General features: G+C 44.2%; 1 protein-coding gene across 2 annotated transcripts in view; it reads left to right on the top strand.

The window, feature by feature from the left end:
- Positions 1 to 24,939, top strand: part of SYT16 (synaptotagmin 16) — a 72,094-nt gene extending 47,155 nt beyond the window's left edge. For both annotated transcript variants that reach the window (XM_040602333.1, XM_040602332.1), the window contains 4 exons: positions 4,429 to 4,664; positions 8,617 to 9,060; positions 10,133 to 10,322; positions 22,218 to 24,939. In XM_040602333.1, the coding sequence (XP_040458267.1) occupies positions 4,429 to 4,664; positions 8,617 to 9,060; positions 10,133 to 10,322; positions 22,218 to 22,531 (1,184 nt within the window). In that variant the 3' untranslated portion in view covers positions 22,532 to 24,939. The remainder of the gene's footprint in view (positions 1 to 4,428; positions 4,665 to 8,616; positions 9,061 to 10,132; positions 10,323 to 22,217) is intronic.
- Positions 24,940 to 25,570: the final 631 nt, after the last annotated feature.

The raw sequence follows: 25,570 nt of genomic DNA, 5'->3' as shown, positions 1-25,570 counted from the left end.
ACAGTTGACATTTTCTTCCTTAAAGATCTCGCAGGTAAATTACAGGCATTTTACTGTTCTGACCTTTTCCTTTACATGAACAACTTCTGTTTTTACCATTTTTTTGGTGACTATAATGTTAGAATAGATGTAGTTGGAGAGGTGTAGTTGTTCTAGTCTGTATAGCTGGGCTATTACCTGTAATGATCTTCTAATACTGGTATTTATAAATGATTATCTCTTACCAAACTACTTTAAAGAAAAAGCCAGACTGTTTCACTGAATGGTTTTAGTGAATCACCTTTTCCTTTCCCTTCCTTTCCCTGAATACTACACTTGCTCTCCTAACACATTCATTTTGTGCCTGAGTCTTAGGGAGATGGCTTGCTCTATTAATACATTTCTGGAGTTCTCCTGTTATGAATAGCCTTTTATGGCTTTAATGTAGTTTTTGAAAATTCCTCTATTATTGATCTAGATATTATCCCAGCAGGAGTCAAAACCACAAGACAATTGTGTGAGGATAATTTCTTACTACAGTAGCATTTTATTCTGAAAGCCTGCTGTGTGGTGTGTGCTTTGATGGATGACCCACTGTTTAAAATGTGTATTAGACATTGGCTTGCTAATTAAATGCCTTAAGGAGCGACTGTATCCATCCTGTTCTCACTAAATTTGTGGAATTTCTGTTATTTTATTTCTTATGTTCTTATGTTTATTTCTTTCTGTTTTTTTGACTTTGTAGAGAAGACTGGGAGTAATGGTAAAAAATCAAATTACTTTCTACCCTTACTCAAGAGTTTCAGCTCAGGGCGAAGGTGAGACAATGAGGGCTCTTGGTTTCAGGACCTAGGTCTGCCAGATGGGAGGATGAGGAGGAGAAGAGGTGGGATTTGCATTTCCAGAAGTGAGTCAGAAGAGCTCTCACCTGGAATTTGAGAGATCTGAGTTTGGATTCCTCTTTCCTCCTGAAGGACCATCTTCCATACCTCAGAATAGGACCATAATTACAGAGCTGTGAGGTGCTCTCAGACTTCTCTGTTGAAGTGCTGGCGCTTGAAGTATTTTACGGGGGGGGGGGGGGGGGGGGAGAATGTGAGACCATTCATAGTTGAAGAAAGGGGGTAAAGTTATTCTCCTAATCTCTGAGCTGTTCAATTGAAAGAGCAGCCAAGGAGAGAGACAGGGACTTCTGCACCCCTCCAGGAACTGTTTCCTGAGTATAATCCCTGTTACCCTTGTTGGATTTTGGTTTCTTTTGTTGGTCGAGTGGCTGTGAATCAGAAACAGCAAGTTTGCTGCTAAGATCAAACACAGAATTTCTTCTACTTGGAAAGACTTGAGCTTTTTGTTCTAGACAGAGGGATATATAGAGAACCATAGAATGGCTTGGGTTGGAAGGGACTTTTAAAAATCATCTAGTCCAAACCCTCCACTGTGATTAGGTTGCTCAAAGCCCCACCCAGCCTGACTCTGAACAGTTCCAATGATGGGGCATCTTCAGTTTCTCTGGACAACCTGTTCCAGTGTCTCATGACCCTCACAGTAAAGAATTTTTTCTTTACATCCAATCTAAATCTGCCCTCTTTAAAGATTGCCCCTTGTCCTATCACTGTAGGCCCTGGTAAAAAGTCTCTCTCCATCTTATATGCCCCCTTTTAAGTATTGAAAAGTGGCAATAAGGTCTCGCCCACACATCTTCACCAGACTGAACAACCCAAATTCTCTCAGTCTCTCTTCGTAGAAAAGGTGTTCCAGCCCTCTGACAGTTTTTGTGGCCCTCCTTTGAACATGCTCTAACATGTCCATGTCTTTCTTGTGCTGGGGTCCCCCAGAGCTGGCTGCAGTACTCTAGGTGGGGTCTCATCAGAGCAGAGTAGAGGGGCAGAATCACCTCCCTTGACCTGCTGGCCATGCTTCTTTTTACAGGGCCCAGGATACGGTTGGCCTTCTGGGCTGTGAGCACATAATTACTGGCTCCTGTCCAATTTTTCATCCACCAGCATCCCCAAGTCCTTCTCTGCAGGGCTGCTCTCAAACAGTTCATCCCCCAGTTTGTACTGATAGATTAGGGATTGCCCTCACCTAGTGCAGGGCCTTGCACTTGCCCTTGTTGAACTTCATGAGGTACACGTTGGCCCACTTCTCGAGCCTGTTAGAGTCCCTCTGGATGGCATCCCTTCCCTCGAGTGTGTCAACCCCACCACTCAGCTTGATGTCATCTGCAGGCTTGCTGTGGGTGCACTCACTCCCAGTGTCTATGTCGTTAATAAGGATATTGAACAGTACCAGTCTCGGTACGGACGCCTGAGGGACACTGCTTGTTACTGATCTCCGTTCGGACATTCAGCCATTGAGTGCAACCCTTTGTATGAGGCCTTGCAGCCAAGTCATTCATCAGATATGGTCCATCCATCAAATTCATATCACTCCAATTTAGAGACAAGAATGTTGCATGGGGCCATGTCAGAGGCTTACAGAAGTCAAGTGAGATGGCATCTGTTGCTCTTCCCTTATCCACCAATGCGGTTCCTGCCTCGCAGGCAGCCACCAGATTAGTCAGATAGGGTTTGCCCTTTGTGAAGCCATATTGACTGTGTCTAATCACCTTCCTGTCATCCATACGCCTTGGTGTATCCTCCAGAAAGATCTGTTCCATGATCTTACTGGGCACAGAGGTGAGACTGACTGACTGGTAGTACCCAGGGTCCTCATTTTTGCCCTTTTAAAGAGTGGGTGTGAAGTTCCTCTTTTTCCAGTCACGGGGAGCTTTGCCTGGCTGCCGTGACTTTTCAGGTGTGATGGAGAATGGCTTGGCAACTACATCAGCCAGTTCCCTCAGGACATTGGGATGCATCTCATCAGGCCCTACAGGCTTGTGTGTGTTCAGGTCCCTCGGAGGGTCTCAGACCTGATCTTCTCCTGCAATGGGTGGGACTTCGTTCCTCCAGTATCTGCCTTGAGATTCAGGGACTCAAGAGATGTGGGACGAGCAATTGCCACTGGACACTGATTCAAAAAATGTTGTTGGGTACCTCTGCCTTCTCCATGTCAATTGGTTCCTTCTCTCATGTATCAGGTGGGGAATGAAAACATTGTTTCATTTAAACCAAAGCAAACAAATTGTTTTCCATTAAACAGAGTAATTAACATTTTTTAAAGGTTTGAGTTGGAGAACAAAATTGAAAAAAATGATGGTTCTATAGTAATCATCTTCTTGGGACCAAACAAGCAGGGGGCCTTGCTTGGGCAGTGTGTGTGGGCAGGATGACCTTCAGAGGTCCCTTCCAACCTCAGCCATTCTGTGAAACCTTTAAGTGCCAAATAGCTGTGTTTGCAAAGGAGGTAATTCTGTTTTCATTACTGTCGTCAGCTGTCTGGAAGCACAACTTGTTTTCTTTCACTGTAACTGCTCCTTGCTTTTTTGAAAGAGATGGAAGCAGAATCTAGCACTCTGTGTTTCTAAAGCAAGGCCTGGCATCCAGCTGCATTAGGAGGAGAAAGGTCCCTCATTTTCTTCTGAAAGTTCTTGCAGAGCACATTCAAGGCCGAGTCATGATGTTATTTTCATCTGTGTCCCTGCACGTGTAATTGTCTGTGTTGTTCCATCCAGGGAGCTCTCACTGATGCCTTCAAGTAAAGTGCCATGTGTTCAAAATAGAGACCTCAGTGGTGCAGAGAAGGAATCTGTGGTCTGAGCCAGAGAAGATAATTTTATTCTCATTAATGAACCTTACTTTAGCCCATGAAGTAAGTGTGTAGGATCAGATGAATTAAAACTAATAAAAGCAGGCAGAAAATTAGGGAACACATCTCCCCTCGGTTGCCCTTGGGATAATTTAGCCCAGACACGGGATCTGGAGATTCCTAGTTGGCTTGTGGGTCTGGTTATGCACACCCAGGCTCTCAGGGATGGGTGATAGGGCTGTGGTGGTAACTCTGTTATTTCTGTGAAACTCCTTTCCTCACCAGCACCATCCTCTTGAGGATAACGCTAACTCCTGTCCTCCTCTTCCTCCTCCCCCTGCACAGAAGGAAATTGCTGATACCTGTTCATCAGACCTACGCTGTGCTTTTCTGTAATTTGTCTGACCTGTGCTTTCGTGGAAGCAATTGCTTTGGGGTTGCAAAACAGCCCCAAGACACTTGAATATCCCAAACACTCCGTTGGTAATTGTGTTTGGTACTTAACTTCTTCAAGTAAAGGCAGCCAGTTTCTCAGGTCAGAGTGGGGTAAGAAACAGCCGTGTCAGCTGTATCAAATGCTGATTTATACGGGACTTGTAAGTTCTTCAGTACTCAGAGGTAGAAACTGTCTCTTGCATATATACTGGAGATAGGGGGTGGGGGGAAAAGAAAGAAGAGAAGAGAAAGGCACATTTGTGGAGACAGAGGATCAGGAAGTTATTCTAATCCCTCTGAAATTATTTTCTTGCTGAAAATTGTTAGATCTGGATGGACTAAGCCAACTGAGCTACCAAGACAACCTATCCTATCGTGAAGATGACCACGTATCTGTTGATTCAAGAACAACTGAGAGCGGGGGCACTAGGCTGGAGTCCAGCGTTGCTGATGGTGTTAGCCAGCAAGGCGTGGAAGGACGTTTGGAAATGGAGGCAGCATTCACCAACCAGGGATTTGAAGTCAATGATGCTACTGACAGCTCATCGCCTTGGAGCCCTGAGGTATGGCGAATTGTCATCCATTACACACAGTGTAAGCTTTTGAAGGACGTTGGGGGCCAAAAAATGTTAGAGGAGAAATGAAGTGAAAAATTGATCAGCACAGCACAAGATAATGGTACTCCTGTGTGTGTGTGTGCGTGAACATACACCCCTCTCTATGTGTTTCCCCTTTTTCTGGTATTTTACCTCTTGCTACTAACATTCAGAGAAGCTGTTTTATTGGGTGATTTCTGACTGCAATCTCTGAACTGAAATTGGAGCCATTAGCTGCCTGAAAGCATTTAAGTGCCCTCTGTGGTGGCCCAGAGCTTTGTTGCTGGCTGTATGTGCAGGGTGTCTGGGGACATGGTGTGTGGTCACTGAGTCCAAACTGTGCCTCTTTTTCCATGTGGTTTCTATGGCTTAGACAATGGGAAGCATCTGGAAAGCTGGAGGCAGCTGGTGGGGGTGGCCCGTGACTTGGCCAAGTGACCATCAGTCTAGTCTGCACTGGTACCAGGCACCCTTCCAGGGAAGGAGACTGCCTGGGGTTGGAGCTCCTCTGCTTTCCCTTGGCTCTGCACCTTTATTTTGAAACCTCAAGAAAACTTTACAGATTTTAAGGTATTGTAAACACCTGATGACTTAGCATCTCCCTTTTCTCTCATAATCTCTGTCCGTAATGTGTTGGTTTTCATTACTATTTTACCACAAGATTAAATTTCTGAAAAAATATCAGCCTGCATCAGATGTATTGAAAGAACAGCACATCTTCTGCCTGAATTAAGAGACTGTTCTTCAGCTGTGGAAATTAATACCTCCATCACACTGAGCAACAAGGCTTTGAGGGAAAAGTTCTTTTCCTCAGAGCATGCTGCCTGCAGCCAGTTAAAGAGATGGAAAGCATCTCCTCGGGGCATCTGCTCCAGCCCTAAGGGGTGTTTTGAACAGCATTTTGGTTTGCTGCACAATCCAGCCCCACAAAATATTACACAAGACATGGGAACTCCACGCAGCGGCAGTCCTGCCCTCTCTTTGCTGTGTGCCTCTGACACAGGCTGCTTGTCTACCCACGAGGCTCATTTCTCCTTTCCACATCTGTGGTACATTGCTGTGCTTCACATGTGCCACAATGTCTCCAGTGTCCTCGTGTATTTCTTTGGAATACATCTCTTGTTCTGCTCTTGATATGTACATTTTTAAAAATGCAAAGAATGGTTATAGCATCAGGGGGTAGATATGCCCAAGTCCCAGTTTATCTGCTACAAGCAGCGTCTCATCCAAAGGTATTATGTGGATTAATGAAAGACTTTTTATTGCAGGAACTAAATGTTCTGACATGCCAGAAATGTCCAAGCGCTATTATGCTTTACTCAGAGGACCTCTCTTTAGAGACAAAAATGGTAATTTTATGCCCCTGCAGTGGAACCACAAGTACCGTTTCAAGCCTTGTCCATAATTAGCTGCTCTTTCAGGTTTCTCTGGCAGAAATGGACTTATTTTACCTAGTAAAGAGGATATTGGCTGTCCTGAATGACCGGGTTAGACATACAGAATCAATTGCTGTGGTTGGCTTGACCTCTCAACAACTGTGCTGGAAAGAGGGAAAGAAAGAAATTCAGAAGAAATACCCAAAACCTGCACTTTCCTTGGATTCTGGTTTAAGTGGCTGTATAACCAGTATATTCACAATAGACTCATAGCCCCAGCTGAGCTCTGAAAGCCGAGGGGAGTTCTGTCAACGACTTCAACAGAAAGAAAACTGAGCGTCCGTAAGCTTTGTGTGCTGAAAACCTGTTCAAGGGTGAGTCCCAGATAGCACAGTGCTCTCTGAAAGGGCCAGCCCATGACGTCTCGAAAGTTTGGTTGCCCACAGAAAGGTCATTGCCATGGAGTTTGGCATTTCTCTTTCCCTCTCTGCCTCTGGTTCATGCAGTTTTCTCTGCAGTGGATGTGGCCACAGCTATAACGGCACAATTTGAGATCTCCTGAAATCCAGATCCTCTCTAGCTGTTCGGTCAAAAACCAGATAGCTGACCTTCAGTTGCCCCTACACGCTGCCAGAAGATGAGATATTCAGCCCCGCTGGGGCAGGAAAGTGCCTCTTGGATCTTCATACTTGTGGGTTTGTGATGATGCACAGGAGTTGTTCTCCAGCTCAGGCATGTAAATGAAAGCAAAGTTAAGCCGCAAGCACAGTTGTCTCCACACTGTAGCAGTAGTTCTTAAATGTGCCTTGATTTCTTCTCAACAGCAAATTCACAGATGAAAGTGGGGAGGGATGAACATGTGGAGGGAAACATGAATCAAGCCCAATCCCATTACACTTCCTTCTTAAATATTATTTCATCAGCCAGACAAGAATAACTTGACAGCTACACCGCAGCACTTTGCATTTGCATAACATCATGTTCTCTCCAGGCAACCTGGCCTGTCTTGCTTTTTTGTCTTTGCAGCCTGCTGTTCATACAGAAAGGCCTTTTTATGGCCAACCAAGTCATTTTGCGTGCTGTCCAAGCAGTGATTTTTCTCCCTTTGACGTTCCTTCCGCAAGATGTATGACAGCGGGTCTCCATCACTCATGTGCACACATGGACTTCTGTATTCACGTGCACGAATCTCAAACACTTATGAAAATATGAAAATATGAAAAGCTGGAGCTCTGCTCATCATGGCAGCTGAATATGAGCGCTTGAAAAGTAGATTGACAGAAAGTAGATATATATTCTGAGATTTGTCTGAAGTCTTGTTTGAGACACATACCACCCTAGACACTTGTGTAGGGAGTTGCATTAGAAGTCCCATGGCCCATCATCCATACTCTAAACAATAAGATTCCTGTTGAAAAGAAGTGTTACTTGAAATGCGAAAGAAGATAAATGTTTGAGGAGGAGGGTGACTCAGACTGCTAGTGACAGGCCTTAATTCACCTTCTGGCTATTAACTGAAAATCTTTCCCTAGTACAGTGTATACTCATGTTTAAATACAAATCATTGATCACTATAGCAACCCCTTTATCACACGAAGCATATTCTAGCTTAAAGATAAAAAAGCACTTTTGAACAGAAATGCACACGCCCACTCATCAAAAGGTAAGGTGAGCTTCCATGTTGTTTTATCTTGTTTTATCAAGATGATTTTTGTTTTAAAAGTGCATAAAAGATTGTGTGTGAATGGGTCTGCCCTGTTTTGGTTGTTTATTTTGAATTTTTATTCTGAATCTATTAGTATCCAAACTGAACAGAAGGAACCGATGCCGCTCTTGGGAGATTTAAAAAGAGAATAAAGAATCGATATGCATTTAATCAGACTGTTTTTCTTGATTATCATTGCTTTAGCTGTAGGAAAAGTATTGAATTATAGAGTTATTTGGAAATGCAATTTTCATTCTGCAAGAAATTCTGACATGATTTCCCCTCCCATCAAACTGAACGCAGTGCTTAATGTTTTTTAACTTCCAGCAGAACAAAATATCCAAAAAGTTAGCAGGTTTTGACTGAATTGTTTAATTTCAGTAAAGTAAAAAAGTCCGTTTTGAAAAAAATCTGGTGTATGTTCAGAGTAATAGGTTAAATTGTTCTTTTTAACCAAATGAAACCAAAATGTTTTATTAATACCTCAAAACTGACATGAATGAAATTTTTAAAAAAGCCTTTGTTTAGTTTTTCCTATGTGAAATTTTTGCCAAATTACCAGTCTCCTGCAAAACATTTAAATATTGATGATACTTTTTGTTGGAAATGTTTCAGCAAGTGCTGTTGTTTAGTAGATTATATGGGGAATTTTACACAAAATGAGGCAATTAACTATCGTTGGCCTTTCAAGAAACACTGGGATCCTTATTTTGCAGAGCAACTGCCTACACTTGCAAGCACAAGTGAGGGGAACAATTTTTTTTTTTTAAATAGAGGTGAGATCATAGAGGCAATTTTGTACTCCAATGCAGGTTTTCCTTCTTCCTTCTCTTTACAGGAACATAATGAAGTGAACAGCGCACCAGCTCATCATGGTGCTCATGAGCCCATCTGTAAATGTGGTGACCTAGATGTCATCTTCAACTATAAAACCTCAAGTCAAAAGCTACTAGTTACTGTCCTGGAGGCCAGGGATATCCCGGACAAAGACCGCAGTGGTGTGAACACCTGGCAAGTGCACGCAGTCCTGATGCCTAGCAAGAAACAGAGGGGTAAGACAAGTGTTCAGAGAGGACCCATCCCCGTGTTCAAGGATAAAATTACCTTCAGTAAGCTGGAGCCAGAGGAGTTAAGCAGCCATGCCATTCGTTTCCGCCTCTACGCAGTACACAAGATGTTTGGAGAGAAGATGATGGGAGAGCAGTTGTTTTACCTGAGCAACGTCGGCCGGGAAGGGGAAGTGAAGGTGACATTGGTCTTGGAGCCAAGGAGTAACTTGAGTGTAAGTTTGATGAAATAACTATGGAGTTCATAAAATTGTTCATCTGGTGAATGGGGACCAGCTGTACCTCATATCTTTCATGCAGAGCTGTTAGGATGCAACTGGTGGTCACTTAAAAAGTTACCAGTTAGGGGAGGCCTGGAGCATGTCTTCCTGACACAAAGTCATGCCTTATTAACAGTGGCTCAGCTAGCAAACTTACATAAAGTCATGTAGATGTACTATGTCTACACAAGTCATGAAATGCTGTGCCATGCAGAAACAGTTGGTCCCAGGACCACCAAGGCTAATTACGCCTTCATTTCAACAGGGACAGTAGTTCTCATGCACCGTTATGTTGGTGGACCTGTACTACTGCCAGTGCAAGAGCTACCTCGTTTGGCACTAGCTACGAGCTTGTGGATCTCTGCGTAGTGCAGTTTCCATGTTACCAGAAATGCTTGGTAATGTTCCTTTTCATGACAGATGGAAGTGGAGAGGTGGGTCATGTGAGGAGGAACTGGCTGTGCTGCTTTCATAGTCTTCCATGTGCATCACAGTTGTATACAGCTCTGGCTATGCCAATCAATTTGTGTAGATGAGCTCTGTCAAGATTCATTGTCTACAAAAAGCTCGGTGAGAGCTTGTGCACACAAAATGAATAAAACATCATACTCTGGGTGAGGAGGGGGTAGAGAGAGCATCATGGTAGCAAGGAAAGAAAGTAAGAAAATGCAGAGTACATGACACACACACACACACACACACACCCCAACTGCAAAATACCTTCCATCCAAATCATTGTCAAGGAGATGTACTGTGCATTTGCTGTAGTAGGATCTGTGCTTATCTCAGAGTCTTTGATTTACACTGGTGGTAACACATTATGCAGAGTTCCTCATCTTTATAGAGAAAGTTCAGAGATGTGTTCTTGTAAAAGTGATGCTCTGATTCTTCTGGTGCCCCATTGTAATTCATTCTTAGTCATTGTCATTTGTTAAGAGAGATCTTACTAAACAAGGCTACGAGATCTGAATTAAGGGAGGGTGGTGGTGAATGTCCTGATGAGACTTTCAGTGCTCTTTCCCTGCAGAGTGCAGACTCTCAGCTTAGTCTGTCAGCAATCTCTCACAGTGATAGCGCTTCTTCAACACAGTCCCTGTCGCATGGAGGGTTGCCAGAGCTGCTTGTGGGATTGTCATACAATGCCACTACGGGGCGGCTGTCAGTGGAGATGATCAAAGGCAGTCATTTCCGAAACCTCGCAATTAATAGGCCACCTGGTAAGTACTTCACTGCTGTTAAATAACACTATTGAGTCAAAATTTGCTTTTTATTTTCTTCCTCAAGATATTCAATTATGTCATTTTTGAGCTGGGTTTCCTTGCAGAGTATCTGATTGAAAATTAAAAGCATCATTTCAAATACGTGTGCTGGTAAATTTTACAGTGTAATTGGAGGCAATCATATGAAGACACAGCCGATGGGACAGTAACACCTGAATGTCTCTTTTATTGCATATACCTTTACAACATTTGATTATGGCAAAAGTGCTATTGTACCCAAAGCACAGAGTAATTCTCAGCAGATCCATAAAATGAAAGAAGCGCTTTTCAAGTGATTATATGTTACCACGTGATCTAGAGAGGTCCTGCGTAGCACCATTAAGTGTTTCCCAGGGCTATACTTTGTTTAGTCCCCTTGCTGTGCTGTTGAGCATTAGGTGACCTGGTGCTTTGGGCCCTTTTAGGGGATCCTGCTGCTGTGAATTCTCCGCTGCTGCACAAGAAAATCTGCTGCAGAAAGAAGATTTGAAAGTTATTCTTCTGGGTCACAGCAGTTGAGCTCCCTTTTCCCAGTACCTAAAGGAAAAAAACTGAAATTGCCTTACAGTGGGTTTTGTTGGTGTCTGAGCTGTAGTTAGCCCTTGAGAAGGATAGTGGTGCTAACATCCATGGTATAGATGGGGTCGTGCAGCCACAGTGTGTGGTGTATCTGCTTTGCTGCCGGCGTGCCTCGGTCAGGGGTTGAGTGGCAGTGCAGTATTCAGCTCATGTTGTCCTTTCGCCTCCTGTCTGAAACCAGCAGCTAATGGCAATGTGAAATAACATTTTTTTGGTTGTTTGTGTTTGCTTTTTGTGATGTGGCTCTCTGCCTGTCAGAGGTAATAACCTTTGACAGTTCCTTGCCTTCACTGGGTTTGACATAGTATCTCTGGCTTGCAAAATACTAAGATTGCTTTTGCAAAATGCTGTGCTCTTTGGCCCAGAGCTAGCAAAATATTTATGTAATATTTCAGCATATGGAGGTGAAAACTTAAGTTTCCCCTAAACTATACTTGAACAAATTACAGAAATAATCCATGTCATCAGTCAGTCCCTTGAGAATTAAGGGCAGGTCTATGCAACAGTAAAACACATGGCCCCAGTCTGTGTAGCCCTAGCTAGTCTTGTATTAGCTGTGGCAACATAGGTCTCCATGTGAGTTATATGTTCCTGTTTGCATGTATATGTTTTATTAAAAGGTTTCAAGCTGGGACCTTTTTAGTAATTTAAAGCAAAGGTAGACAAAGACAAGAGTCTTACCACAGGCACTAGCAAGCAAGCTCACCTGTGTTTATACTGCGATGTAGGTACATCCTGAAGTTTTATTCTCAGAAATGAAATTGAAGTAGTGCCAATATAGGTCCAAGTTAATTGCTGCAGTTTTTTCTGGCCTGTTTTCATGTATCTGTTTGTATTGGAGTTTTTTCTCTTACCTGCCTGAAGATGTGGATTATGCAACACTTCTGTTCTTAAATCAGGCCCTGCACAAGTTGTCTTGCACCTGGCTGGGTCAGGCATGTGTAATGCCCGCTTTTTTCCTATAAATGAAATGTTTTCACTGCACAGAACTCAAATAATTGCCTTCCTGCTTACTACCTGCAATATCATGACCAAATTACTGATGTTTTTGGTATCCTTCTAACAAATCTCCTTCTGGGTGCATGTTGTATAGCTCTGTGGGTTGCAGTAAGCTGAGCAACCCTCTACCTCTGTCTGTGAGTGCTGGGGAGCTGTGTCTGTCCTGGGCCTCTGGTGGGATGGGGTTTGGCAGGTTAGCCATGTGTGCACGGGTGAACTTTTCAGCGTGAGATAGTTTAGCTGCAATGATTGAATGTCCCATTCAGCTTTTTAGCTGGTGAGCGCACAGGAGTGCAGTAGCTTGGTTGGAAGCATCTTTAAACCTGAGAAGTATTTTGTGTTTGTTTGATAAGAACAGGAGCAGGATATGGGACAAAGAAGCATTCCTTGAGGGACCTTTCATTTTAAATTCTGCCTGATTTTTTCCATTTCTGTGTTTGCAGAGCTTCAGATAGACCTAGTTTAGTCAGTCTGATGAAATGGCCAAAGTCTTCTGTCAGCTACCCAAGCTAATAGTCCTGAAATTGTTGCACAGCAGTTCTTCCATCTTTGCTATTCAGGTGATCTTGAGCTGTTTCTTCACATACTTTTTGTATCTGGATCAATTTTAGCACTGTCAGACCAGTATCTCTCAATGTTAGATCAGTTTTTAGTTGAAACATGGGAATTCATAAACGATTACAGGCAAATTCTGAACCTATCACAATCTGCTCCTTTTATTCCCAGTCACATTGTTGCTTCTGCATTCTGCATTGTTGTTCTGCACCTACAGTTCCCAGTAGTGTGGTGAGAAAAGGAAAACCCAGTGAAGCAGAAACTGAAAGAAGTTGAAAAGAAGGAAGAAAACCAGCACTTGTCTCAGGTGCTGGAGTAGCATTTCACTGATAGCTCCTGCAGACACTGCAGAAGAGTGCTGTGAGGTCCGATCGTTACTGTCTGAAACATGCTGGTGGCTGAATGAGATGCTTGATAAGTCTTTCACTAGGTGAAAACTAAAACTGCTAGCTCCCTTTCTGGAGTGTGAGCAAATAGCCCTTGTGTTTTCTCAAATATGTCCTATCTGCAGTTCTGTTGTTTGAAGCTCAGAGGGAGTGATTTATTTCTTTAAAGTATCATGGGGATTTCAGATATAATAGCGCTTCAGGGCACTTAAATACCAAGCCCAATCTGCTATTCAGGACAGCCATTTGTGGTGAGACGGAGAGAAGTCAATGGGCAGAATCCATCTGCATTCCTGGCCCTGCATGCACAGAACCTATACGGTACCCATATGTGGTCCTGTTGCAGCCCAGTGGCTTTAGCATCACCTGCTGCTGACAGCTGCGGTTATGGGGAATGACAGGAGAGTCTTACACAACAGCAAGGTCTCCAGCTGTGCTTTTTGCCCACCTTGACCCTCTTCTCTGCTACCTGCAGTCCTGCCCAGGTGAGCTCAGCATCTCCTACAGCGTGCGTGCTCCCTCCTTGGCATCCTTGCACAGAGATTTCACAGTGTGCAGAATAAGGAACTGGACTGGGACATTGGTGATTTTAGGCATTAAAGGCTGCAGACGCTAAACCAGATGGTTTTCTGGAGAAGGAAAGGAAGAATGTGCATGTCTCAGTTTTTCCTGGGCACATCATCTGCTTCGCTTAAACCTTTAAACTGAGTGAGGTAAATATTAAAGTCGTGGGTTCTTACATGGGTAATAACTGGGTTAGAAAACATCTGGACAGCTTACAGAGACTTAAATCTCGCAGGCAGTGTCTTCTCTTGAGGTCACATTTGTGGGATTTAAGAACAGTTTGGTCAAGGATAAGTGTTCAGGTATTGTCCTGGGGAGCATGCCGAGTTACAGGCCTGTGTCTGCAATCCCTGATCACGCAAATAGATCCATTATCACTCGGAGCACTTAAGAGCACTCAAAAGTATGGCTGCAGCATCAGGCTGTAATTTATCAGTGTGTGCCAAAAAGCCTCATGCAGAAAAGCATCTACAGTTTTGTCAGATGTAGACACCCTCAGTATTTTAGTGCTAATGGCTTGTGTGCAGTGCACCTCAGTCTTTTTGCTTCTTGTAAAAATCATTAACCTGTGTTAGTGTTTTGTGGGTGTTCGTATTTTGGTCTGTGGTATTGTATTTTCTTAGAACAAAACACAGTGTGTTTGTTTAAAGGATGTTTATTATAGAAAAAGTAACAAGAGAAGCCTACACCACTGGCAGACACCTCTTTAAGAATTTATAACCAGTTACATACCATGTGCATGGTAGTAGTACCTTGGGATTGTAGTGATGGCAGGAATCATTTGTGCCAGTTGGCGTATAAACATGCAACAGAGACATGGTCTCTGCCCACATGATGTTTAACCTTCACCAGCTGCTCTGCTGGGTGCAGTTCTCTTTTCAATAATCCAGCGCTTGTTTTTTTCCCCTTCTGCTTTTTTTGGGGGGGTTGTACATCTGTGTAATGCAATTTGAGAAGGACTATTGTAAAGATATTCCCTCGCCTAAGAAAAGTCCTCCAAGCTTTTCAGCAGCTGCAGAATTAATCACACATAATAATTACATCCGTACATGATTGTTATTATACAAGCAGCATATTAACCCCATTAAACAAATACAATAGCATTAATGCTGGAAAAGACAGGGGGGAGAGAGAACAAGCTATCAGGATTTCTGTTGGGAACAGGAGAAATTCTTGGAGTGAAGACTTGTCTGAAAACAAACATCTGAGCCACGGATAACAATGCCAATAAGTGCAGAAGATGCTCCCATAGAGGAATTGGGATCCTTGCATGGTATTTGTTGCTCTGGTATCAGAGTGCTTGAAAGCCATTAGTGGCTTTTATTTTATCAACTTGTGAGGGAAGGAAAGTTGTTATCCCTGTTTCATTCCTGGAAGACTAAGGCACAGGTGAATTTCTCCCAATCAACCAGGGAGCTGAATAAGGAATTTAACTTCTAACCTGCGCATCTTGCTCTGAACAGGGAATTTGCTTGAGTTCCTAAAGCTTTGTAAGTCATGCTTTCATCTCATCCGTAGCAGAAGGGTGATCTGTACTAGGGTGAGCTGGGGTGGATTCAGGCGTCCAGAGAGCTTGGTTAACAGAGCAGTAGAGGTGCTGGGCAGCTACTTGCTGCTTGCTACTTGCCAATTGGTCACAGTAGGCTTGTACAGGACCACCTCTCCCACAGATTTTCATTGCCCATCCTTGAATATAGCTTGAATAAACTTACAGTAAAGGTCAGTTTTGTTTGAGAAAGTTTTTTTCAGGGTGGTAAAAATGATGCCAGATGCAAGGAGCCCAGAAGGATGTCTTAGTAATGAGCAGCTGGGCAGTGAGGTGGAAGATGAAGGGTGGCTGAATGTAAGGTACTACATGGGGGCAGGGATGGAATTCAAGCTTAGTATCTGGATGGGCTCAGAGCCACTTGTGAGTGAAATATTAGGCTTATAGTAAATAGCTCCAGGAAAACGTCCACTCAAGGATCACAGTAGTAGTGGGGAAAAAACAAGTTAAAGGTTAGAAATATACGGAGGACAAAATGAAAAATTGTTGTTTGACTGTAACTATGTCACTGGTGTAATGAATACCATGTATAGTTCTGGCTCCTGCTATTCATATAGAATACGGCAGGACTGGAAGGATGTGATGAGGAGTGTCAGAGACCATCGGGGCATGGGAACAGCTTCCAGTGAGCTGCAGCTGAATAGACTGCACCTCCTACGATGCTACCACAAAGGGAGATGGGAGATTTCACGGACGCCTCTGAAATCATAAGTGTCATCGAGAAAGTGAATTGGCAGCAGTTATTTGTTTTCTCTCCTGATACAAAGCCACAAAACGAAGGTAGGAGGTAGTGGGTCTTGAAGAGGAGACAGCTCTTCGCTTATGCTCTCAAATTCCTCACTACAGAATGTCATGGATGCTAGAAGTCCACTTGAGTTTGGTACAGCACAGAACAAGTTCACAGAGAAAGATCCACTGAGGACCGTTAACTATGAAGACACTGCCTCTGACAGAGGAAGTTCTTAAGTCACAAATAGCTGAAGACTGGGAAAGTATTTGGGGGAGAATCAGCATATGCCATATTCACCATATTTTTATTGACTTACTAAGGCACGTAGTATTGGGTACTATCGGGTGGATGGACTGGCTTGGTGCAGCTCCTTCCACCATGTGTGAGACCCGGGATTAATTAAGCTCGGAAAAGCAGGTCACAGAATAGTGGACTTTCAATGAGAAATTGTGAGATTTTGGTGGGGGATGTTCCATGATAATTAGACATCCAGTGATAGCGTGCCGTTATTCAGTAATGTTTTCAATAGTTCTGTATTTCTAAAAGGTCTATAAAAGCTATAATCCATGTTATACTTGCTGGGTGTAAAAATGAAGGTATTTCTGAATCAAAGGAGTACATCTGAAGTGGAATGTATGGTGATGGCTCTTCCATTCCCATAGCTGTGAACAAGAAAAAAAAAAGTCCTCTCCCAAAACAAACAAAAGGCAAAGCTTACTTCCAGAGTAGAACTCTCCTAATTCAAGCTTCAGTTGCAGCTGAATGTTTAGTGCAAATCTGCAGCAATTCTACAGAGCGGTTTGCAGGAGATCCGATGACAGGCTGTATCATAAAGCCATGCCCGTGGGCACCACTGCTGGAGGTGAGAAAAGCCAGGCTTAAGCAGCCTTACACCATGCTGCTGCTGTTACTGAGAAAGTGTGCGTTCATGCTTTCTGCTATGCTCTTGGTTAAAGATCCCACCCCCTCTCTGAGGCAGCAGCAATGATGCCCAATGTTGAAATGCCCTGATTAGAGGAGAGTCACCTCGTGCATCTGGAGAGGTGTCTGCGTGCTGCTTTGGCTGGGTAAGCCCTGAGTAAAGCTGCACCTCTGTGGGCTAGAGAACGCAGGGGGGGGCGGTAAGCTGGCTCTGCAGCCTACCATGCATCCCAGGTGAGGGCTAGCACTGTCAAACAGAGTGTGCATGGGGTCTTGTGGCAGCAGAGGAGGGATCACCAAGGACCTGAGCTCAGGGGGTCTCAGGAAGCAGCTTTCCTTCCTGAGAGACCCGGGCGCTGCTGCTCGGGAGCCCTTGTTTCCTACCCCTCCCCAGCCCACCTCCTTGCATGAAACGGGTCACTGATGCTGGCAGTTCCCTTCTCTCAGGCCAAACTCTGCTTCCCAGGAGCAGTGCGCTCCTTTCTGCTGCGTTTTAAATTAAAGGCGCTGTTGGTCTGTTCTCGACACACGTGTTGTCAAGGTTTGCCATATCCCAGCCTCTCCTTTGTGTGGTGGCTGCCAGCCGTGGGAGAGGGGGCCTGAGTAGCCAAGGCTTGGTGGAACAAGGCTTTGAATGGAACAAGGGGAGGAAAAGCTGGCATCTCGGCAGCGTAGCAGGCAGCTCTCAGCCCTTGTAGGATTTCTAGAGTAGTCCACAAGCTGCCTCTGGTCTACACCAGACTTCCACCGTGTGGGGCTGGGAACAAAAGCCTGGGTCTAATTCTACTCCGTGCTCTTTTCCCGATCCAGCTGCAGTGAGCCAGGTTCACAGTATTCCTGCCTCGCTGCTGGTCCGGTGGGGAGGTGAAGCCGTGACTAACGGAGCCATGGCCGCCTGGGTCTCCCACCGAGACCTGGCGTTGAGCCGCGCTGTACGGAGCAGCACAGAGCTGAGCTCTGGGGCTGCATTGCCAAGCGATGCTGCCATTTATTATGTAGGCTAAGAGCGTGGGCATGCCAGCTGGGTGAAATTAAGCTCTACGCCCAAGGCTTTATTTTACTGCAGCTGTTATTAGTCTGGATTGCAGCATGCTGACATGGTTATACTGCTTTTGGAAATGAGCTAGCTTGCCTGGAGCGAGGGTGGGAAGGTCCGTACGGTGCGCTGCTGTACCCTGCAGTCCGCAGACCTGAGGGGTCAGGAGTCTTTGGTTGTTTATTTCCTTTCTAAATATAAATTTAAGCAGGGGGTTAGACGCTTTTGTATTTGCAGTGGTTTTGTCCATGGGTCAGCTTTATTAGTAATGGTGGAGCTTAGGGTAAATGAAAGTAGAATGCATGCTATGGTCCCTGCTCCAAAAATGGGAACGTATAAATTATAGCTGATTATTCCCCTGAGTTGTCATTATCAGTTAGTTCCCTTAGAAGGATGATGACAGAAATGGGTCATTAGAAGAACTGCAGATAAACTGATTGCCTTTGCAGATGAGCTCTCGAGAGGTGTTTTATGGTTGGGGCAGTGCTGATGGGGGCAGATCAGTCCGTGCGAGGAGAGGTTTAGCCAAACCTCTGGAGTAAGATTATGCAGCGCCAGCCCAAAATGTGTCTGGCTTCTTGCAGCATTCCTTGATTTAGTGCTTTTCACTCTGGTATTAAATGCAGAGGTGTTGATATTTTATGTATACGAGAACATTGTTCAATCCACTCGTACCAGAGATGAAAGATGAGTTTAGAGTAAAAATGATCTGTAGCAAGAACTTCTGTTCCAAAGCCCATATGGAAAGGAGAGCCTGGTGGATGCGTGCTAAAATTGGTCTCGGCAAAATTAGACAGTTCTTGCTTCTTCACAGACTTTTGTGTAATCGTGGGCAAGCTGCAGTCTCAGACCCTCCCAGATCTTAAGAGGGCTCGCTCTTCTTTATGTCAGTGAGATAGGTGCCTAAATAGAAGGTGAGCACTTAGGCGTTTTAAGGAGTGTAAGCCTTAATCTCTCTTCTCCCTTTGTGCTTGACAGAGGTGGCATGAAAGTAAATACACTGAAGAGCATGAAGTGCTGAGATACCACAGTAATGAGGCCATTACTGGATCTGAGCGTGTAATTAGATGGAAAATGTTGCCTTCAGAATAAATAGATGCTCTCACACATATATTCTTCAGTAAATTTTCAAATTCATCCTTGCTGTAGTTCTACTAATTTCACTGTGTTTCTGGGGATGGATTTTCTTTAGCAAAGCCATCTGGAGGGGAGAGCTTTCCATCTCAGAGGACCAGAGTGGACCACAAGGAGAACTAGGGAGTGTTACCTGATGAAACACCTAAAAAGATGCTGCAAGGAGCACAATGCAATAAGGGCAAACCACGATCTTAAAATGTAGTTAGTGAAGCAGAATAACAGCTCAGCCTCATACGTACCAGCTCTGCAAAGCAAATTTTGAATCCACACCTACTCTTTTATTTCTGTTCAGGCAAGCTCGATTCTTTTGGCTGGTAAAATACACCCAGTAGAATAAATTTGAGAAGGATTAGCAGCCTCATTTAGTTGCCACTTGCACTGGTTTTGTGCCTGTGTTTACAAGGGGATGAATAGGGCTCCTGGTATTAGTTCTGCCCTGAGCATAGTCTTCTTCCAGCCTTGCATGTTCTTGCCTGATGCAGATGATATGTGCAAAATTCCCACTGACATAGGTACTGTATAGACAGGGCCTTGCAGCAGAATTATGTAGCAGACCTGTTGTATATTAAAGAAAAAGCCTAATTTTCTGACTTTGGTCTCTGTTGGATTTAAGTCATTGGTTGTGCGATGCTCGGTTTTCTTTAAAGCCAGCTGCCTTACTCCTCACTTGCAAAAACTGAGGCCTCAGGGATGTGACATCCTAGAGTTTATGACTGCAAGAAACTCATCCATTCATTGCCTGGAAAATTAACTGGGACATCCTGAAACAGCATCCTGTGAGGTGTTTCAGCTGTGGCACTTGGTTTAGTGTTAAAACCTTTATCATCTGTAATGGTAGCACTGTCTACTAGGTAGCTGCTGAATTATGCCTTATGCTCCTTCAGTGGTATTGATTATAAATTGGTTGACTCCTTTGGGGACTGCTCAGATGAATGTGCCTGCAGTTAGGTGTGATGAATCTCTTCTGAGCTGGTGGCACTCAGGGTGATAGGGAAGTTTAATGAGAGGAAAATCTAGACCTCAGTCCTCTCCCTGTCTTCTCTGAAAAAGAAGTACCACAGCCTGAGTGGGTGACCTTTCCCTCAAGTAGCATGGGAAGATAAGCTAAAAAAGTACTACATCTGCTGTTAGTTATGTTGCACATTGCCATGCTCAGGTGGGATAGCAGTGAGGGTGTTGGTAGCAGTCCTTGGCTGCATACCGTTTCTCCTCTCTGCCCAGCCCCTGCTCCAGCACAGCCGGGGAAACCCTCCCGAGAGCTGCCAAGGGTTCCAGGGGCAGGACCTTTCCAGTGCTGCTCCGTGCCCCAGCTCTGCCCTTGCCGACTCTTCCCAGCCCCGACTCTGATCCCAATCAAATGCCCTCACCCTCAGCAAAGCAGTTCTCAGAGGGTAGTGGGGAAAGCGATATGGCAGTGAGGACATATGTGGAGAGAAATGGAGGTGTTGGGCCAGGAGCAAATAGAGGGTCCCATCTCCCTGAATTCGTAGGTCTCAGCACTCACCTCTCTTGTGTGTCAGCAGAAGCAAGCCACTTCAGCTTTCTGCCAGTCAATGGGATTGGTTTGGGAAATGCACTGAAATTCTGTAGAAAATATAAGATTTCAATTTGGAAGTAAGAAAAATTTTAAAGTTCAAACAGGCAATCATACTAATTGGCTGCTTGTTTGTATTTAAGAATCACCCTGGTGGAGGTTTTTCACTATTTTGAAATCCCCTTCTCACAAAAAAAAAGGGTGAATACATTAAGAAAATCCATAACCCCCCTACCCACCCCCCACTTTATTTCCAGGGAGTTCCCTGCAGGCTCAGACCAGCATCCAGGACTTCCACGTGAGGAATGCGTCAGTGCAGGTTATGCTTTGTCAGGGGAAGCAAAGTGACACCTCTGCAAGTACTGCAAGAGATTGTGTCTGGTGGTTATCTTGCATGGTTTCACATTGAGTTGAGCTGGAAGAGAGAGTCCTCTCTTGGCCTTTGTGTTTGCGAGGGGTCTGAAGTTGTTACAGGTTTCGGTCCCTCAGCACCACCAATATTGAATGCTACCGTGGGAATTAGTCCACCTCTTGATATTGCAGTTCTTTGCTTCCCAGATACAATCAGGAAGCTATTCTGTGCCTCAAGTCTGCTTTTCTGTCTAGCAAGGAGGTCTTTGTTGGCAAGATCTACTTCATCTCCAGTGTTACGTGGGGAGGCAAGCTGGCACCCCCAGTTAATGATTGGACTGAACTTTCCCGGCAGAAACTCGATAGCTGTACAGCTGTGTGGGCTTACAATTTGCTCCTCAATTGTCAGTCTCCTGACAGCTTTTTCAGAGGAACAGTTTGAGAGGAGCGGAAAGCCTTGCTTTGGAGACACAGAAGTGTTTTCACACCTGAAGTGTAATTTCACACCTTGTGTTGCTCAGTAGATAAGTGCGTAAAATAGCACATCAAATGGGAACAGAAGAGGATAGAAATGCTGTAGACAAGAGACGGAGGCTTGTTATTTATTTTCTATCTTCAGCATGGTCTAAAATAATACTCACTTGCAGAAACCCAGGCACAGACTACGAAGGGGCTAGAAGGGGACTTTTCTAGCCAAGTGCTCTGTTACCATCACGTGCAGAGTGAGGTGAAAACTTACACGGAGCTGGGTCTGTGGAGCTTTGGGACCACAGAGCTCTGCTTGAGACCGTGGTATTAGTGACCACGTAACAGAGGTGAACTAATCAATACAGGAGGCAACAAAAGTTTTAAGGGTGAATTTACGGGAACACTGACTTGGACCATCCCTTCCCTGTATCCACTAAGCGTTTTTACTCCTTGTGTTGACTGAAATAGTGAATAAAATTGACCTTGAGTCCACCAAAAATGTAAGTGAGAATTTGGAAGAAGCTTTGAAACTATGATGTGAGATCAAATAATTTCACTGTGTATGCAAGTTTCCTTTCCCTCTTTTTTCAGGACCCTTTTTGCTTGCTATTTCAAGTAATAGGTCATAGAAGTGGGAAGGCAAGTGCAGCCAAGGGAAGCCCCGGCAAGACAGCCCTAACGGCACTTGATTGTAAGGGAGAAGAGAAGGTGAAGATGCACCATTTGATGTAGAGATGTTAATAGTTTTGGTTAATCTTAGACAAGTCTGCTAGGCTTGGGGACCAGATTTTCTGCTCTTTCCAAGAGAGCAGGGCTGAAACACACATCAGTTACTTCCTTTTTCTCCCCAGCTGAATATAAGGTGCTTTCACCTGCTGCTTCTCATTCCATGGATTTTGCTAAGGAGAGCGGTCCAGCTCTCATTTGTTATTCACTGCAGACAAGCTGCTCTACTTGCAGGGGTTTTTGGGTGTTCTTTGACTGCTTGGGGCTTTCATATAGTCTGTCACCTGTTCCAAACATATTGTTTCCTCTTTCTTGTCCTAGACACCTACGGAAAGCTCTGCCTGCGCAACTCTGTGGGTCAGGAGATGTCTCGCTGCAAGACTTCCATCCGTCGAGGGCAGCCCAACCCTGTCTACAAGGAAACTTTCATCTTCCAGGTCGCCCTCTTCCAGCTCTCTGATGTCACCCTAATGATCTCCGTGTACAACAGGCGCAGCATGAAGCGCAAAGAGATGATTGGTTGGATTTCTATGGGTCAGAACAGCAGCGGGGAGGAAGAGCAAAGTCATTGGCAGGAAATGAAGGAATCGAAGGGGACACAGGTCTGCAGGTGGCACACGCTACTGGAGTCCTAGTGGTTACCAGGGCAGCCTGCGGGTCCTGGGACTATGGGCTGTCTTCCCTTGCTCTCAGTCAGCAGAGAAGAGCTATCCCATGGCAAACACTGTGCTCCGACAGGTCACATACACTTTAACCTGAGTTTTCCATGTCAGCGGTCATTAGTGTTAAAGGGGTGGCAACGCCTAGGAAGCAAGTTTAGTTCTCGTCTTTCCAGGTTGTCCTGCATTTTCTACATCCAAATAATTAACCCTGGGAAGAAGCAATGGGAATACCTACAAAATTCTTTCCTTGGTCATTGTCTTAATATTTTTGTCATAGGCTTAATCGTCACAGACTGACTTTGATGCTGTTTTCTTCTGGGCTAAACTCTCTCTTCTGTTTCTGCCCTTATTTATATTAATGAAGTTTGCAAATATTCTTGACACGCAAATAGCTCACAGAAAGGCTGACCTGCAGGCAGATCACATTCTCTCCCTTTTTTTGTTACCATGTTTCTAAGTCCTAGAAATAAGCATTTTATACCACTGTAGACTGGATGATATATTTTTCAGGCAGCATGGGAAAGCACTCTTGAATTTTCTGTCAACTTTTAAGTGCCTAGACGTTACTACTGTTCTCCTGTACTAGCAACTGATATTAGGACTAAACACTACCAGTATTTTTAATTAGGCATCTTGTGCACTTGTTAGCCTGCATTGCCATAGGTTTGCACGAGAGAGAACTAGCGTCAGTTTTATATTGCAATTATACAATGCATGTTTAGATGTTTACTTGAAGTTCATGGCTTCTGTCATCACAAATACCAAAAAAGACCAGAACAAGCTGCACATCCACCTTTGTGCCTGAATCACTCTTTTCTGCATCATTGTTTTGCCCATGTGTTACTTATGTAGTACGTTGTTTTTTAAAAGTGAGGTTTATTCAGAAAAGCATTTCTGTGAGCATCACACAGGAAGGCTTTAGACCATGCTTTCTCTGTGATGCAGTTAAGCACAATTCAGTTTGCTGAGGGCTCTTCTTCAAGTGTGCTATCTTGTAATATCTCCTTGGGATCTGCAAGGGGACTGTTTTTGGCACGCTGAGCAGTAGAGGATGTCAGGCCATGTCACCTCATCGTTGAGGTGAGCTCTCCTGCAGGCAAGGAACAGGATCCAGAGGACCCCCTGGAGGGGCTGCTGGCTCTGCTGAACTAACACCAGAGAAAAGTATTATGCTTCCTGACTCTAACTGAAAACAGTGCAAGGAGCAGGCTTGCTGGATGAGGTGATGACACTTTTATGTAGGTACTTTTCAGACTGTGTTGTCATCTTCCACTTTAATCTTTTTTCCTGTCTCTGTGAGTTAAAGTCATGGAGATGATGGATAAGGGGCCATGTCTTAGTCTGCTACTTGGCTATTGAAAGTTTAGCAGTTGTTAGCTGTTGAGGTGCTCCGTGTGACAGCAGAGGACGTTTGTCCTCTAATGTAATGATGGTATGTAGGCAGTAAGGTGCTGAGATCTTCAAATACTGTCAGCTGCCCAATCTCCCATTCTCTGCACTCTCTAGGAGAGGACTGGCATTTCTCTGCTCCTGCTGATGATAGCAAGGAACAGGAAATATTTTGCTGAAAAGGTTTGTCTGTACTGAATCACTTCATGTTTTGTTTTTGTCATTTACTGAGCCCTGGCACCAAATTCTGCCTCCTACTGCACCACAGCTGTCTCCTTCCCTTCAACGGTGCTCTGCGAATCTAACTAGTGCAGATTGTGGCACTGGCTGTTTGACCAAATTTGAGCCTTGGTGCTGGTTTGCATCACAGCCAGGCTAACCAGACCCTGTGGGCAGTGGTGTGATACAGGTTATCAGTTGGTGTCATACACACAGGCTTTGTCTGTCCTCCTGAGGCAGACAGAATAATCTGCATGTAGAAGGACTTCTGATACAGGCGATACGAGTTATTCCACAGCCGATGTTTTTATATATTCTTATCACTTACCTGTCTGAGCGTCATTTTTCCGGTGAGACTGGTGGGTATCCTATGCAGGAGGGTTGTCCTCCACTGCCTAGATTAAAATCTGCTTTGCACTGCTGGGGCTTCGTACCATAAAGCAGGATCTAACCCAAATACAGCTCAGCAAACAAGTATGTTTTTGACGGCACTGTTAATGCTGCTGTATTACCAATGCAAGAGAAAATGAGCATGACTGATAAACAGCAGAATAGATGTGGGTTTTTATCACGTTCTTTTCTTCTGGGGGAAAAAAAGCAGAGGAAGCAGCCCAACTCAAAAGGTGCATTTGCTGATTTCAGTTGGTTTCCAGTCTCTGCATCTTTTTTCCTGAACTGCGTAAGATGTATATACAAGTGTTTATAAGTAATTTTATTATCTGGGATGTGTACGTGTAATAAACTTACTGTGATTCTCTTCGTAACTTCTTGAACCTGCCAAGTGTTTCTTGTGCTTCACCATTAGCTAAGGGAAAAATGTAGATTAATAATATGTTTCAGCAGTGAACTGGAGATAAACCAGTTTTGTAACAGTGTGATTAAAAAAAAAAAATCTTGGAAAAGATAATTTGAGAAAACAATAAAGCAATCTAGTTTTGGACTTCTTGCCATTTTCACATCAAGATCTTTTCTGAAGATACAGCATTAAGGGAGTTGAATTTTAATATATAATTTCAGTGTAGAGTGTTGGGAGTCAGAGGAAAGCAAGAGAAGATAGCTCAGAGTACGTTAATATCTGAGCACATGTTAGAACTTTGCTCTCCGATGGAAGCAGGTTGCTGCATCCTTGCAACAGTGTTTTGGCCTTATATTTTACCAGAAAAAAATTGGAGGGAAGGGAAAAGGGATGAGCCAAGGGGAGCACTGGGGTTTTGGAGCTGCTGCTAAACCTGCTGGTGCATCTATGCCTTGATCAATGTGTTTGTGGGGTTCATTAAGTTCCTACTGAAGCAATGGAGAGATTTAGGAATCTTGGGACAAACACCGTGCTGGGGGTGCTCATGCTTGCTAGCTGTATTTTGGGATTTTTGTTGCTTTTGTGGTTTATTTTACTGTTAAGTATTG

Source organism: Falco naumanni, chromosome 7 (assembly GCF_017639655.2).
Source record: "Falco naumanni isolate bFalNau1 chromosome 7, bFalNau1.pat, whole genome shotgun sequence".
NCBI lineage: Eukaryota > Metazoa > Chordata > Aves > Falconiformes > Falconidae > Falco > Falco naumanni.
This window is presented reverse-complemented; position numbering and strand designations above follow the sequence as displayed.